Source organism: Pteronotus mesoamericanus, unplaced genomic scaffold (genome assembly GCF_021234165.1).
Source record: "Pteronotus mesoamericanus isolate MK-2021 breed Mesoamerican mustached bat unplaced genomic scaffold, CSHL_Meso_final contig_78, whole genome shotgun sequence".
Taxonomy (NCBI): domain Eukaryota; kingdom Metazoa; phylum Chordata; class Mammalia; order Chiroptera; family Mormoopidae; genus Pteronotus; species Pteronotus mesoamericanus.
This window is the reverse complement of record NW_026555258.1, coordinates 16,097,179-16,113,952: the sequence shown is the minus strand read 5'-3', so window position 1 is coordinate 16,113,952 and position 16,774 is coordinate 16,097,179. Positions and strand designations below refer to the sequence as shown.

General features: G+C 43.2%; 1 protein-coding gene across 1 annotated transcript in view; it reads right to left on the bottom strand.

The window, feature by feature from the left end:
* The window catches only part of TNC (tenascin C), an 87,630-nt gene that overhangs the window by 51,512 nt on the left and 19,344 nt on the right, over positions 1 to 16,774 (bottom strand). Inside the window, exons 2-6 of the mRNA XM_054584908.1 lie at positions 8,127 to 8,720; positions 4,223 to 5,632; positions 2,687 to 2,950; positions 1,574 to 1,689; positions 710 to 866 (exon numbers count right to left, since the gene is read on the bottom strand). Coding sequence (XP_054440883.1) covers positions 710 to 866; positions 1,574 to 1,689; positions 2,687 to 2,950; positions 4,223 to 5,632; positions 8,127 to 8,583 — 2,404 coding nt within the window. The 5' untranslated portion in view covers positions 8,584 to 8,720. The remainder of the gene's footprint in view (positions 1 to 709; positions 867 to 1,573; positions 1,690 to 2,686; positions 2,951 to 4,222; positions 5,633 to 8,126; positions 8,721 to 16,774) is intronic.

Below are 16,774 nucleotides of genomic sequence, written 5' to 3'. Positions count from 1 at the left end.
GTCAATGCTAGTGGTAATGGGGTTCAAGTGATAAAATGAGACCTTGGCTTAAAATTGTGGTCCTGACCGTATCAACCATGCGGTATTGGTTAAATGAATTTAGTTTCTCTAAGCCTCAGTTTCTGCTCTTGAAAAAATAATAACATTAATATTTGCCCTACCTCTTTCACAGGCCTGGTGTTAGTATTAAATTAGATGATGTGGTAGATGGTTTGTAATGATCTCAACTTCCTGCATCCTGGCCACTTTGAAATGTCATATTGAAGCTTCACTCCTCAAGAGATCTGTTTCTCTCCCCCTTAAACTTGGACTGGCTTTGAGATCTGGGCTGGCAGAAGCAATATTAGTGCCAGTTTTCAACCTGGTTAGCTACAATCAGGGCAGGGCCAGGGTAGCATCCTGGAGGCTGAGAGACCAGAGGAGCAGAAAAGCATCAGGATGAGGCCATCCTGGATCAACCGGCCTCCAACCCACACAGATGCATAAGTGAGCCCAGCTAAGAACACAAAAAAAATGTCCTGTTGAGCCCAACCCCAAATCATCAATGTGTAGAATTGTTGTCGTAAGCTGCTAAGATTCAGGCTTGGTTTTTCCGTAGCAAAATCTAATTGACACAAGGGCTATATAAGAGGGCATATTATTAACCAGAAAGGCTATGAGTTACAATCAGCTTTACCATGGTGTCAGTGATATTAAAGGTGATACTCACGGGTGGTTGTCACTCTCTTCAGTCCTGGGCCCCGAGTATTGTTTTTCACGATGTGCAGAGATATCTCATATTCTTGTCCTGGAGCCAGGCCAGTTTGCCGGTACGTGGTCTCGGGCCTCCTCAAGCTTTTGGTGATCTCTTCCTCATCTTCTTTATTCTGAAAGATAGAGAACCTTTGGTAAGACCTATAAAAGGTGCCAGCCTCTTCATTAATGCAATTCATTCATTGCACATCCATTCATTCCCCTTTTATTCTTTCCTCTATTCACTAAGCACTTATTAGGCATCTGATCGATTTGGTAGGTGCTGAGGATACAGAAATGATAAAGACATTTCTTAAGTGTGTTTCTCTCATAAACTTTCCTACTCACCCCTTTGACACTCAAGTGACAGAATGTGAGAGCCAACGCAATTCTGGAGTCACAGGCTTAATCCCTCTTTTGCTAGAATAAGAAGCCAGCATCACAGAAGTTGGGTGATTGTCCTGTAGTCACATAGCTAGTTAGTGGCAGAGCCTGGGCTCGAATTCAGGAACCCACTTCCCTGCCTCTCACGTACTTTTGGCCCAGAGGCGTTTTGAGACAGAGACCATTTCTTCTCTTCTTTGTCTCTGAGTAGAGATTATTCAAGACTATGAGAAATAACTGAAACCTAAAGATAATGTCTGTTTGTCTAAGCTCTCAGCCCTAAGTGCTATGCTTACTTACTTTTTAAAATCACTTAAAATGTCTATGCGAACACACAAGGGACAATTAGAGTCTTGTCCCTCACCAAAAGCCAAGGAACTAGAGTTGATACAAAAGTCTGCAGAGGCCTTTGACCATCTTTTAGACTCTTGCATGCCTGCTGCTTTGTGCCCCCTACCATATTCCGGAAGATGATCTCCCATGTTTCAAAAGCAATGTCCAGGGGATCCCATTCCACTTCCACAGATGTCTCCTTGATGGATTTGAATTTGAGGCCTTCGGGTGCAGGCAGGTCTGTCAAGGAGAACACAGAGAGGAGGTAAGGGTGGTGCCATGTGTGGTGGAGGTGACACAACCCTGTTCCCCTGACCCCAAGCGTGGGTGTCTGCCACAGTCAGGGGCTGATCATCTAAGCGGAAGTCTATTTAAGGGTTTTTCTGGGATGCTGTCTACTGCGAGGCAGTATGAAAAAGAGTATTAGGGCAAACCACATGATTAGTATTTGGCAATTTCATATGGTTAAACCTAAAACACGCACAGGCTTTGGAATCAGACAGACTTAGGCTAGAATTTAAGTTCTTCAATTACAAATTTTGTGTAGTTGGGCCAGTTGCACAAAATGCCCCAAGCTTCAGTTCCTTCACTTGGGAGAAGGAGATAAGCATGCCTCTCCCTTGGAAATATTTTGGGGGCTGATATATTGCATGTAGACTACTGGGCCTGGTTCCTGGCATGTAGCATGAGTTTAACGTGGCAGCCAATGTTATTACAATTAAGCAAAAAAAGACCACTTTCTAGTCCAACTTGCTTTTCAGGTATGAAGCAAATTATATTGGTGTTGGATTCTTAAAGGAATTACTTGAATCCTAGTATTTTCTCTGTTAAAAATATAGAGAGAGACAGTGAGCTTCATAGGAATGTAGTAGTAGAATCTAGCAGTTAAGAGCATAAATCTGTGACCAGACTGCCCGGGTGCAAATCCCATCTCTGCCACTTATTAACTGTGTGATTTGGGATGAGATGCTCAACCACAGGGTCTCAGTTTCCTCATCTGTAAAATGGATTAACAATAGCTCCTATCTTTTAGGGTTATTGTGAGTTAAATGGGTTAGTATATGAGGAGTTTCTTTAAGAAAATATTCAGTGGGCTTCCAGGGTCTTAATTGGTGTAACTATGAAAGGACAGCTACAGAGCTTTGGGGGCAAAGGCAAGGTGCTAACTCATGGGAACTGTTATGCAGTAGGTGAAGGGTGGGCAGCTGAGGCTTCCGAAGGTGGTTTGCTCACTCACAAGTGGCCACCCTTGCGCTGACGGGAATGCTCTTCTTGTTCTCCAAGATGGCGAACACTCGGATAAAGTACTCCACGCCAGGCTCCAGCTCCCGGATCGTGGCGGACGTCTGGTCCCCAGGGACCCGGAACTGCATTTCCAGGCCACCCTCATGGGTTGGTGTGTACACAACAAGGTACTCTGTGACCCGCATCTCATTCTCCCAGGCCAGGTTTACAGTCTCTTCTGTCACTTCTGTCACGATGAGGTCTTTGGGAGGCGACACTGATGGGAATGAGAAAGGACAGCTGAGGTCAGTAATGTGTCCTATAAATTCTCTCTTCCACTGGCAGTCACAGAAGACTGAAATCCAGCTTCCATCTTTTAAAATGTAGAACTCATAAAGGAACCCTTGCTGTGACCCATCTTTAAACGCTTCGGCGGCCATCCATTGCCATCAGGCTGAAGTTCCAGGTCTTCCGTGGGACCTTGAGGGCCCTTTGTGACCTGGTTCCTCCGACTTCTCCATTCCCTGGACCCTACTGCAGATTCAGGCCATCTGCATGGGAAGGAGCAGCCTGAGCTTAGCTCCCTGCTCTGCACTTCAAGTCCCACCTCCTCAGCACTGGGAATGCGCAGCATTGGGAAGGCATTTGGGGCTCACCTGGCCCAACTTCTTCAGTTTCTAGATGTGAGTGAGGTGGAGGCACATGCCCGGCTTAGCACATCTCATCAAATTTGGGACTCACATCTCCCTGCCAGCCTGGGGTTCTTCCCCCACAGCCTCTCTGCCTTGGCCACATTAAACACACAGCCATGTATTTATTCTTATTTATCAATAGTTTTAATCAAGGTAGCAATTCTCCATTATGACAATTATAATATGGGTGGATGAGAGAAGTATGAAGAAGGCCCTCATTAAGCATGAACACTGTCAGTCTTCATTGTCTTTTAATTCAACCAGTGTTTACTGAGCAATTACTGTAGACCATGCCTTATGCTAACTGCAGGGGTAGTGCTCCTTTAAGGAGCTCACAATTCTTCGGACCAAAGACAGCATAAAAAAGATGAATTAAGAGACAGGCCTGCCTCATAAGTGATCAGCACTCAGTCTTTAGCTGAGTGTGCATGTAAAGCAGTTTGTTTTGTATAATCTCGTGCCCATTCAATTTAGCTGAATTTTTACTTCCATCCGAACAGAGGGATCTGGTTTACTACTGGTTCGATGTCAGTGGGAAGTAGGAAAGGAGGTTGATTCTTAGCAAAAGGGAGGTTATCATTTCATCTACTTCATACTGGCTCCTGGGTGTTAAACTTAGTGCCGTTGAGTTAGGCAGACTCAAGTATCAGCTCTGTGACATATTCACTGTGTGTCCTTGGGACAGTTCCATGACCTCTCTGAGCCTCTTTAACTTCAAATAGGTAGCCCTGTAAGAGGTGAATGACCAGGGCCCCTTCAAAGAGTTTGTGTGTGTGTGTTTTAATATAACACTTAGTTCTCCAACACATACCAGATGTTGTGGCCTTTATCTTGCTAGTTTGAGCCCTGGTACTCACCCTCTGAGCAGTCTTCTCCAGTGTACCCCTCATTGCAGATGCAGTGGCCTGCCACGCACTGTCCCAAGTTACTGCAGTCATTGGGGCAGGAGCGCTGACCACAGTCCAGGCCCGTGAAGCCCTCATGACAGACGCACTGGCCGTCCACACATTGGCCTCGGCCATTACAGTCACTGGGACACCTTCGCTCCTTGCAGTCTTTGCCCATGAAGCCTTCGTGGCACACACACTGCCCATTCATGCAGCGGCCCTGGCCATGGCAGTCACTGGGACAGGAGAGTTCTGCACAGTCTCGGCCGGCAAAGCCGTCCTCACAGACACACCGCCCGTCCACACAGCGGCCCCGGTGGCTGCAGTCCTTGGGGCACCGCAGATCCCGGCAGTCTTCGCCCATATAGCCGTCATCACAGACACACATGCCGTTCACGCAGCGGCCGTGCTGGTGACAGTCGTTGGGACAGCTCATTTCACTGCAGTCGTAGCCCTGGAAGCCTTGTTCGCAAACGCACTTCCCCTTGATGCAGCGGCCCCGGCTGTTACAGTCACTGGGGCACCGCAGCTGGCTACAGTCCTCCCCAGTGTAGCCCGCGTCACACACGCACTGCCCGTTGACGCAGTGGCCGTGGCCGCTACAGCCGTTGGGACATTTGAGCTCGCTGCAGTCGGCTCCCGTGAAGCCATCATCACACTCACACTGCCCGTCGAGGCAGCGGCCGTGGTTGTGACAGTCGGCGGGACACCTTTTCTCGCTGCAGTCCGCGCCAGCGAAGCCCTCATGGCACACGCACTGCCCTGCCTCGCACCGGCCCTGGCCGTGGCAGGCGTTCGGGCAGGTGAGCTGGCCACAGTCCTCTCCTGTGAAGCCTTCTTCACAATAGCAGGTGCCGTTGATGCAGCGGCCCCGGTCAAAACAGTCGTTGGGGCAGATGAGCTCACTGCAGTCTTCACCGGTGAAGCCCTCATCACATACACACTCGTTCTCCACGCAGCGCCCACGGTTGTAGCAGTTGTTGAGGCACAAGGGCTCATTGCAGTCGTCGCCAGCAAAGCCGTCCTGGCACACACACTGGCCGTCCACACATCTGCCGTGCTCCTTGCTGCAGGGCACTGGGCAGACCTCCTGGCTGCAGTCAGCCCCGGTATAGCCTTCGAAACAGATGCAGATCCCATTCATGCACTTGCCCTGGTCATTACAGTCGCTGGGGCAGGCCAGCTGGCTGCAGTCCTCCCCAGTGAAGCCCTCATCGCAGATGCACTGCCCTTCGAGACACTGGCCTTGCAGGTGGCAGTTGCCTGGACATTCGGGCTCAGAGCAGTTGGGGCCTTTCCAGCCAGGTTCACAAACACAGCCACATCCTTCCGTGCTGAAGTTCCCATGGCCGCTGCAGAAGGGCCTGGTGTCCAGGCGGCCTGCAACGAAGAGAACAGAGGTGCTCAGCCCAACTTCTTGGTTTCTACCCGCAAAACCCAGAATCAAATTCTGCAAGAGCATGGTTGCACCCGTGGGCCCCCTCTGGCTTGAAAGCTAGTTGCTTAGTGTAGGAAGTCAGATGGTAGGAATTCTTCACTTGAATTTTCTGAATTTTGTAGACGTATATACAAAGGCAATGGGCTTAGGTTTGTAAGTATGTGTGTGTTTGTGTGTTTCCACCCCTGGGGAGAGAATCCATAGTTTTCACCAAATTTTCATGTAGTCCCACAACTCCAGCAGTTATGGATCACTGCCTTGTAGAATGTGTCATGTAGGGCTATGTTGCTACTTTGGTGTCTAACTAAGGTCAGGCATTTAGGAGATGTCCAAGAAAAAATTGTTGAACTGAACCCAGTTCTGATTCTTTGACTCAATAGCTGTGCTGCATTTGTGAAGGGCTTTAGACTCTTTCTGGAGCTTAGTTTCTTCATTGGTCAAGTGGGACCAATAGACCACTTCCCTGGGGTTTATCAAGGTTACAGGGGGACATTAAGAGCTGACTGTTATGCTCATGATGATGTTCTCTTTTTGGGTTTAAGTCTCTCTTAAGAGCTTTTTGGGTTGACCCCCATTGGCATATGGGTTTACGTGACCAAAACTTTCCAACTTTCCATAACTGAAATGAGGCAGCTAAGTAGTGGCTTTCTAATTCTGTCAGCACAACTTGCAATTTGGCTCTGCCCCCACAAAACTCATGAGCCTCTATCATTTTTTTCCCCTCTCTTTCCCAGAGGCTGCAGTGGTGAGTCTGAGGAATACAGGTTGGCGCTGACATGACTTCAGCTCTTTAAAGTCTATATAATGTCTCAGCTCCACTTTATAGTAGTAACTGGCATGATCTCTGTGGAACCCAAGGAGAAGCAATAAAACTCACTCTATTTTCTCTGCATCTAAATACAGTTGAATTAATATATTTTATCCTCTTCCCGACAGCAGGCAGGAAGGCAATTTTTTAAAAAAAGTTGATTTGAAAAGTGAGAATCTATGCCTGTGTTGTGTAGTATGGTGGCCACTGGATACATGTGGCTATTAAGCGATTGAACTGTGGCTGATCTGAATTGAGATGTGCTGGAAGTATAACATAGATACTGATTCCAAGGGCTCAGTATAAAATAAAAATAATATAACATATCCATTAATCACTTTTGTATTTATTACAGGCTGAAACATAGATATGTTAGTTCTATTGGGTGAAATAAAATAGATGATTCAAATTATCCTTACCTGTTTCTTTTTATTTCTTTAATTTGGCTACCGGAAAATCTAAGGTTACATATATGGCTTATGTTATATTTCTATTGGATAGCACTTCTCTAGACAATGATTTCAACCCTCTTTTTAGAATTACTTCTATTGTATAAATTCCCATCTATTTTGCCAAGGAGTTGAGAGTTGGAAGACAACCTAATTTATGCATGAAGGGAAATTTTTTTTTTTTTTTCCTTAGAATCCTAGAGCATGTCTTTAGTACTCTCCACTTACGGTGATTAGGTCTACTCTTAAAATAATTTGTTCCAGTAATTTATAGTAATTTTTTTCTGAGTGGCATAAATAGAGATTTTCATCTCTGATTTAAAGCTGTTGAGACTCCTGCAGTTTTATCAACTTTAGGGATTGGAGATGAAGACATAATTTCAAAGTGGCAACATTTTTTGAAAAAGGATGCAGGCATGTACTACTGGAAGACTGTGAGTTCTGGAGACACACAGACATGTTCAAAGCTCCAATCTCTTGCTACCCTTTGTGTCAGCGGGGTAACTTCTCTGAGTCTCAGTTCTTACATCTGTATAATGGGACTACCCAACCTTATCTTAAAAGGTCGTTGGGAGGATTAGATTAGATGATGAATTACAGTGCCATGTACAGAAAAGGAGTCAACCATAGTTGTGATCATCCTCAGTGTTGCCACTCAATGAGTGCTGCCATAGGAAGCACTGTGTGTTTGTAATAGCACCAGGGTGTGAAATCCTGTGGTTTAAGTCTTAAGTTGGCCACTTATCACAGAGGCTTGAGGAATCCCATCCTACTTCTGGGTCATAGTTTCCTATTTGTACAATGGGGTTATGGGGCTATATCAGTATCTTTCAGAGTATGACCTTTGGGTCAGGAGTTTCATAATGTGTGTATAGGTTTTGAAGGAGAGAATGTGTATATTTCACGGTCAAATAAGTTTTAGAAACTAGTAATTAAAGTAGGTGTTTTTGAAGGAAGACTTCCATGGCCTGCAAATTCCTCTGAGAAACATTTGTCACCAAGAGCAGAATAGAGATGGTTACATTCTCTGTTTATTTGACCAGTAAATCTCTGTGTAATGAACACCTTGGGAGGCTAGTTTGCCCAGGAACCCACTTTGGAGACAATGGATAGATCATGCCATGCTCATCATTTCTCCCATTTGTGCATTGAGGAGCTGGGCCCGTCCCCACCTCATACCTTCAGCAGGCTGGGGACAGCAACCTATTCCCATGGTGCACTGTTCCCGCAGGGAAGACACCAGGTTCTCCAGCTCCTCCAGTCTGTTCAGAAGCTCCTTGACATCAGGAGCAGCAGCACACCCACAGGCCCGGCGGGGGATGTTGATGCGGTGTGTGAAGACGATCTGGTTTTCCCTGTCCAGCGTGTGTTCCTGGAAGCTTTCCCTGGGCTCTGATGGTGGGGCCAGCTCTTTCTCCCCACTGGCTGATTCTAGATCCACAGAGCACTGGGCACCTACAGGCAGCTTGATGTTGTAGATGTGATTAAACACCACTGGCTGGTTTTCCTCCGGCAGAGTGATGTTCACCCCACTCTGTCGCTTATGCCGAATGACTTTCTTGAGGACTCCTCCTTCAGCTGTGATGGTGAGCAAAGCTAAACAGATCCCTGCCAAGAACCGAGTCACGGCCCCCATGGTGGAGGTGGGTTTGGCTGGATGTTTCTCAGGTTCTAGGATCCTACGGTGTCTCACTCTCAGGCAGAGATGGGGACTTGGAAGCACAGAGTTGGATCTAAATCAGTTGTTCCTGATCTTCTTGAAAGAACTCTCTTCTACAAGTAAATAAAGAAAAACAACAAGCTTATTAGTATTTTCTGCTAATTGACTCTATTGACTATTTGCAATTGTAAGTGAATTTTTACTTCATGTCTCCTCTATTTGAAGCTCTCTTGGAATTCATTCGACAGTTACTGTAGTGCAGATATACAAGAGTCTCTAAAAGAGTAAAGAGGATTAAATACAGAGAGAGGTTGGAGGAGACATGCTAACATGAGACAATTCTTTCTCTTCTTAGTTGTCTTATTCATCTGTGTGATAGCTCTTCACCTGTGTGGGTAATTGGGCAACAGAGGACAGGGGAATTTTCAAAGGGGGTTGAGAAATTATTGAGTAAAGATGGGAAGACAAGGTTAAATTTTACATGGTTATAATAGTGATTAAAATATGCCTCAGATGCATATGAGAATGATCTATACATGGTATAATGTCATTTATAGTTCTCTTTTACTAGGAAATAGAGCTGGGTGTAGTTCAAGAGAATAATTGAGGCTATTTGTTTTTTCACAAGTTGACATTCTCCTTTGCCCATGCTATTCTTAGACTTGCACATTCCAAGTTAGTTATTTATGTCAGTTAGATGTGGTATTTGGATGGCTTATCCTATGAAAGGTTTTACAACTTTTGTTTTTCTAGGAAGATGTTATCCCAATGATAAAATACATCAAAATGATCCCAAGTCATCATTTCTTCCAGGATAATAGAAAGTCATTGCAAAACCTGGACAGGGATGGTGGTGGCAGGGGAAGTTGAACCAAAAGCATTTCTGCAGGACTGAGCAGGGAACTGGGGACTTAGAAAGTACCAGCTGTGTGTAGAATCAAGAACTTCCTATCCATACCACATCCTAATTATATTCATATTTGATATTTCACCAACTATCATATAATATCTACTTAGGGCTCTTACTCCTTGCTTAAAACAAAAACAATAACAAAATAAAATAAAGACAAAAGAGATATAAAAATCTTCTTTTCAGTATGCTTTTTAATTCAAATTAGTTTCCTAAATAAGAATTGGTGGATCTGTGATGTAGGCAAGCCACTGAATAAAAATTATTATGAAGAGGAGAACTTGGCGACTTCTCTTCTCTCAAACCAACATAGCCCATCTTATTTGTTTACTGGGCAAATATTTATTGGTTGCCTACTCTATTGCAACTTTCTGTGCCTTCCACAAAGTCCTTCCTTTCTTCCCACCCTCTTCCCATCAATTCTTAGCCTTTTTTTTTTTTTTTTTTTTTTTAATGAGAAAGGGCCATGGGCCAGTTTGAAATGTTTTTGGACTTTTAGCCAACGCTTTTGTGTGTTGCTAAATGACTTAAATTTCCATCTAAAAAGCCATTAGAGTTGCTGGTTGGGGCTATGAGGCAATGAGTCTAGGGTAATAATGATCAGAGTATGGGCTGAAAGAGGATTTTTCACTGTGCATGTAAGAGATGTATGTTGGCACAGCCAAAGGCTACATTGTTTGGAGGAAGGAAATGGGTTTCTTCAGGGCTATGTGTTTCTCATTGGCTCATGGTGGGCTGAGCTATGTTTTTGTACTTAGGGAAAGACCTGTAATATCTTCAATGTGGTAGAAAATGCCTCAGTTTTGGAATTAGACACAACTGGGTTCAAAAGCCACTTACTAGTTCTATTGCTTGGGACAAGCTATTTATCCTCTCTAAGCCATGACCTCTTTTGTGAAATGGTGGTCAAAATTCTTAATGAGGGAATTAATACATTAGCTCAGCATGTCAGGACCATAGTAGACACACATTAAAATGTACCTGCAATGTTGTTGCACGTCTAGGGACAAAACCTAGTCTGAGTCCAGGCCCATAGCCTCCTTTTGCTTAAGCCTGACTTCCTCATTGAACCTGGTCCTAAACCCTGCAGCAAGTTGAATCTAGAACAAAGAGGAGCTGCTGAAATCACTAAAGGGTTGGGGTAAATCTTATGAAGACAAATGTACTACAACTGGACATATTTACACCAGAGAGGCAAATGATAGGGAGCAAATAGTAACCTTTAAAAATGTCACATGCAGAGAACTGGCTGGTTAGTGTCCCCTTTGAGGATGGACCTAGGGAAAATTACTGTAGGCTGCAGTTTGTGATACTGAGGTTAGACATAAAGGATCATGTTCTGACAATAGGGTTTTTAAAATTTGAGAATGAACAACTTAATCTACAGAGACTCTTTAAAGCACAAGACTCTTATCTTTCTATTAAGTGATCAGGCAATGGGAAGTCTAGAAAATATCTTGTAGGAGGAAGGAGAATGAGCCTGTGTGTGTTCATCCTGTAGCTGAAAAAGCCAAGATTGAGAGGGACAGGGTTACCATGTCTAAATCCTGGGGGAGCAGGAGCTGGCTTGTCCCTGTTGCCCCAAAGGACAGAACAAGCAATGACACATGCATATGTTGAGGATGCAGAAGAGAGTTGGTTATGAGACAAATTTCAGCCCCACAGGAGAAATATTTTTCTAGTTGGAATTAACCAGTTGAAAGGGCTTCCTTGAGAGTATAGCAAGCTCCAAGGTGCTGGGATCGTAGTGAAGAGATAGAATAGTGTTGAAGAGCACAGGTTTTGTAAACAGACTCTTGGGTTTGAGTCACTGTTCAAGCACTTCCTCTTCCTTGAGTGAGACATTATTTGTACCTCACAGGACTGCTGTGAAAAGTACAGGAGATAACACATGTAATAGAAATGGTATAGTCTTTGACAGCAGCAATAACTCAATAAAGGGAAGCTTTGTAGTAAAAAAATGGACTTCACTTAATATTTTTCCTGGAATTTTTTTTTTCTAACTCTTGAAACTTCTTTGTCGTATGCAGATCTGTGGGTTTTTAAAATTTTATTTATTTATTTTTTAGCAGGGATAAAAGTCCTACAGTGAAGTAGAGACTTCTCTCCCTCAAAATTCCCAGGCAAACATACCCTGGGAGGTTCTTCCCTTTCTTTCCCTTCTGTTCCCTTCCTTTCCCTTCCCTTCCCTCCCCTCGCCCCCAACTTCCCCTCCCATCTCTTTTTCTCTCTACCCATCTATCTACCTACATACCTATCCTTCATAGTGAAATTAAAGATTAAAGGATCCAGTGAGTCAATGTTTGCAAAGGAAGGCAGCAGGAAGAGACACAGCTTTTGGATGGGCTCAGTACACAGATTGTTGGGGTCACATATCCAGGACAAAGTGGATATCCATGCATGTTGCCTTGACCTGTATCCTGTCTCAGCACATATTTATGCTAAATGCAGAAGAATACATCTGTGGACCAGACTTTGCTTTCTATCTTTATCAAAATAAATTTTTAGAAGCAAATGAACTGCTGTGAATTGTTTCAGTGAAACTCTTTAGGTGTCTCTTTTTCTATGAGCTACTAAAAACACAATTAATCTGGAGCAAAGAAATTTACCATAAAAATTTTCCCACAAGAGAGAAGGCTTAAGAAGAGGTAGAAAACTTTGAATTCATTCGTCTACACCTGTGCTGTCCAATATGTGTTAGCCACCATTCACAAATGGTTATTAAAATTACAATGAATTAAAATTAAATACAATTAAAAAATTCCATCCTCAACTATACTACCTACATTTAAGTACTTAATAGGGATGTAGCTAGTGTCTATAATATCAGACAGTGCAGGTAAAGAACATTTCAATCATTGTAGGAGTTCTATTGAGCATTAAGGGTTTAGAGAAACTGCTGGGTGATGTTAAGCCCATAGTACAAATGAGGAAACTGAGGCACAGAGAGGTCAAAGAGAGTCTTTAAGAAACTTATGACATTATTAAGTCTCCTGTCTAATGAAAATGGGTGAGTACCACAGAGAGAGATACCAGAAGACTAGGGAGTTCTTTTCAGTAACTCACCTACACACAAGCAAGCCTGTATATGCACTATAATCTCCATACCTGGCATGTCCAAACATATCCAGGTGAAAGTGAGAAATAGTCTTTATGGCTACTGCACTCAAATCTTAAGGAACTCCATCTTGCCCCAGGTCAGCATCTTTTTTCCATATCCTACCCCAGGGATAGAAAAGTTTTTTTTTTTTCTTTTTCCTCTCTCTGTATACCTTAAAGCCTCCAGTTCTTCAGGAGATTCTTCTCAAATCAAACCCCAAATAAGCTGTTTTGGAGACCACTTTCTAGAGCACCTAACATCTTGTCCTGCTCTGCCTCTCCCTTCTCTTGGAGACTGATAAAGCTTGTAAAAGATAACTCATGACTCTTCTTTATCTGTTGACCCTGTACAACTTTGCTCCAGAATTTTTAAAGGAACTCAGTCCTGTAGAAGTCTTAACAATTCTGTGGATGAACAGCAGGATATGGAAGAAACAGCCTTGTCTCTGGGGCGAAATAGACCTGTGATAGAATCCAGCTCTTCCACTTAGTAGCTGCTACCTGTAGACATTCTCTTTCCCCATCCATGTCTCACTTTCCTCCTCTCATACATGGGTATATAGATGAGGCCTGTCCAGAAAGTATCCAGCCATGCGCTATGGAAAAAATAGACATTTATTGAAGAAGATATGATACAAGCGACACTGTACAAAGGACAATGATGCCTCAGTCCCCTTCAAAGTAGGCACCGTGGGTCCTCACACAGTTCTTCCAGTGTCTCTCTGTTCAAAACACTGCAAAATCCTTTGATGGAATCGCCATCAACTGCCCCATCATACTTTCCTGAATCTCATCAACAGTCTGAGAACTTTTCCATTTCAAAGGTGATTTTAGTTTTGGGAAAAGCCAGAAGCTACAGGGTGCCAAATCTGGGTTGTAGGGGGCCTGAGTCACCCGGGTGATTTGATGTTTCACCAAGAAACTCTGTACAGATACAATGTGTGAGTGGGCGCATTGTTGTGATGACGCTTCAATGACCAGCTGCCCAAAGCTGTGGCCATTTTCATTGTATTGCATCCTCCAGCTGATGAAGAACATTGAGGTGGTGCTCCTTATTAAATGTCTGGCCTGGAAGGGAGTACTCATAGTGGACAACACTTTCCCAATCAAAAAACACACTTAACATGGTCTTGATCTTTCTGTGACTTTGCCACACCATCTTTGGTTATGGAGAACCAGGCAGATTCCATTGGGACAACTGGATCATAACCATAGACCCATGATTCTTCTCTGGTTATGACCTTCTTAAGTAAATCTAGTTCATTGGTAGCAGTTTGAATCAAGTCATTAGCAACTGCAGCATGATGTTCCTCCTGCTCTGGTAGCAGAAGTTGCAGAACAAATTTTGCTATGACATGTTTCATGCCAAGATCCTGTATCAAAATCCTGGACACAGTAGATTTTGGAATCCCCACATCGTCTTCTAGTTCTTGCACTGTCACTCAAAGATCTTTGTTGATTGCAGCCTGTATATGTTAAACATTCTCCGGTGTTTTGCTTGTGGCAGGCCTTCCAGAATGTGGATCACTTTCAACAGATTCTCAACCATTTTTGAAGCATTTGTGCCACACTTTTATTTGCACTGCACACATCATATTGTCTCCAAAAGCCTTCTGAATCATCTGAATAGTTTCCATGGAGGAATGTTCAAGCTTAACATAAAATTTGATGCAGATTCATTGCTCTACCTTCTTAGTCATTTTGAATGTGATGGCCAAACAGTACACAGGCTCACTCAACAGCATCTACCGCCCCTACTGACTAGTACAGTGAAATCATCATTGTTCACGGATGCACATTCCAGTCCACTCTCCTTGGTTATCAGTTACATCGATGTCACACAAACTATTACCATTATATTAACAATGGCTGGACTTTTTCCAGACAGACCTCATATGTCTAGTTCCTAGTTTTGTGGGAGGATGGGATAAAATGAGAAGATGTATATTAAGGTACTAACACAGTACCTGACATATAATAGGTGCTTAATATATGGTAGCTAATGACAGTAGAATCAATAATAATAATGTTGGTCAATTAGAGAATAGATCAGAAAGGAAACTTTGCATATAGAAGGGATGGAACAATCCAGGGAGCTCCATCCTGACTACAACAGTAATAAACAGGTAACAAAAGGGACTGACCAACCTAAGCCTATTAAAGTTCAAAGTGCAAGGAGGCTACTTTCTTTTGAGGTGCTCAAGAAAGACACTTTGAAAGAGATGGACCTTAATGATGGTGAGATTCTAAAACATAGATGGATACAACTGTAGTAGGGGGTATTATTTTAAGGCTATGGAAATCTAGAAAGAGGGAACAGCATGAGTAAAGGCAATGGAGTCCAGAAGATGACAATAATAACAACAGCTTCTCTTTGTGGCTGCTGACACAGGCAAAGGTCAGTTAGCAATATGGAATACTACTGGGGTATAAAACATCTAGGGGAGTGGAAAGGAGAGGGCACTTGAGTCAGAAGAGCCATAGTGAGGAGGACATGGAGGGTCAATGTGAGGAGCTGGTGCTGAGGCTGTGAAGCTTGGCTGTGCTTCTCTAAGGCTATGTGCCTAACTGCTCACAGTGTCATCTGTTGAAAAAACATAGACTTCTCTATTTAGTTCCTTGGTTTCCAAATACCTGGCACACTTATGGTGCTTATTCTATACAAACACACATAGACACACACACACACACACAAACACACACACGCATGCACACACACAAACTCAAAATAAAAAAACAACATGAACACAAAAATCTATATAAAAACAATTGTCCTAAAGGTTTTTTTGGGGGGGTGGGAAGAGGGGTATTAAAGTATTAAAACTTCATTACTGATGAAAGATAAAAATCAGTTCTTTAGTATTAGGATACTAAATAACTGATATAGGAGACGGCTATAGGTGCTGATTCTCCAGATTCTGGCATTACAGATTTTTATTCAGAACATTACTCTGAGTTACTTCATTTAACAGGGAAACCACAGCAGGGCCGCCATGTCCCTGGGGCTTTTTGGTTAATAATTTTATACTCTAAGATGCCTCTTGGCTTGTTATCAAATTTTTCATTCTCCCCTCCCGCCTCCCCCCCACCCAGTAGAACTGTTTTGGTAGCTAATTTTTTAGAAGCAGCGTGGAATAAACTAAGGGTTATTTTGGGGCTCCTCACCACAGGATAAAAACCATTGCTAGCTGAAGGAGTCAACAATCTTTGGATTGTTTTCTTAGTAACAGCTGGAGAATAAACAATTTCATTTTTAGATAAAGAGAAAACTTCCAACAGGCTAGAATCGTATTTCAGAATTAGTTACTGTTAACTTCATTCTTAGCAGTTTGAAGAGTGTATTTATCTTGCTGATTTAGGTACATATGTGAAATATCCTTGCTTTGGGGGAACAAGAAAGATTCTTACTGTTTAGCAATTCAGATTAATTTCTTTCCAATCATTTTGGCAACGCATGAGACAGCTCACACCAAGAGGATTTCTTTATGCGCAGTCAGTTAAGCACGGAGTTGCTTACATGGGCATTCTTAAAGGTTCTAGAAATTCCTCACCCCCTGTCCTTCCCAACATTCATAAATTCCTTCTTGGAGTGTGTCAGGAAGAGAGGAGCCAGGAAAGAGCCTTAATGTGGATTTTTTTCCAAGGACATCTGATCTTTATATCTGACTGAGTCCAGCACAATCTGTGTCTTAAAAGAATTGCAAAAACTCTGATTGCCAGACCAAAACCCTTCCAAGCCCTAGGTGTTTGGATCCCAGCACTGAAAAGCATTTATCCACTGAGGTAGCACAGCAGCTTAACGGATGCCCAGTTAGGAGGCTAGTGGAGCCAACAATCTTCCCAGACGCCTGACAATGAATTTATTTTAAAAATCATTCATTCTTGCATTCAACAGAGATGAATTGAATGAGTGTTAAGACCAGGCTCTGAGATGTACTTGTTCTCAGTGAGTCCAGTAAAGGAAACAGGCATGTGAATAGATATGTATAGGGAAGACTGATAAATGCTACACTGGAAAAATAACCAAGAGTATTCTATGCAGTGTTTGAGAATATCTGCCCTAGAGCCAGTCAAATACTATCAGACCTTGGTTCTGCTATTTGCTAGTGGTTGAACCATGTGGAACAGCCCTTGTTGTAGGTAAAAATGGTTGGATAG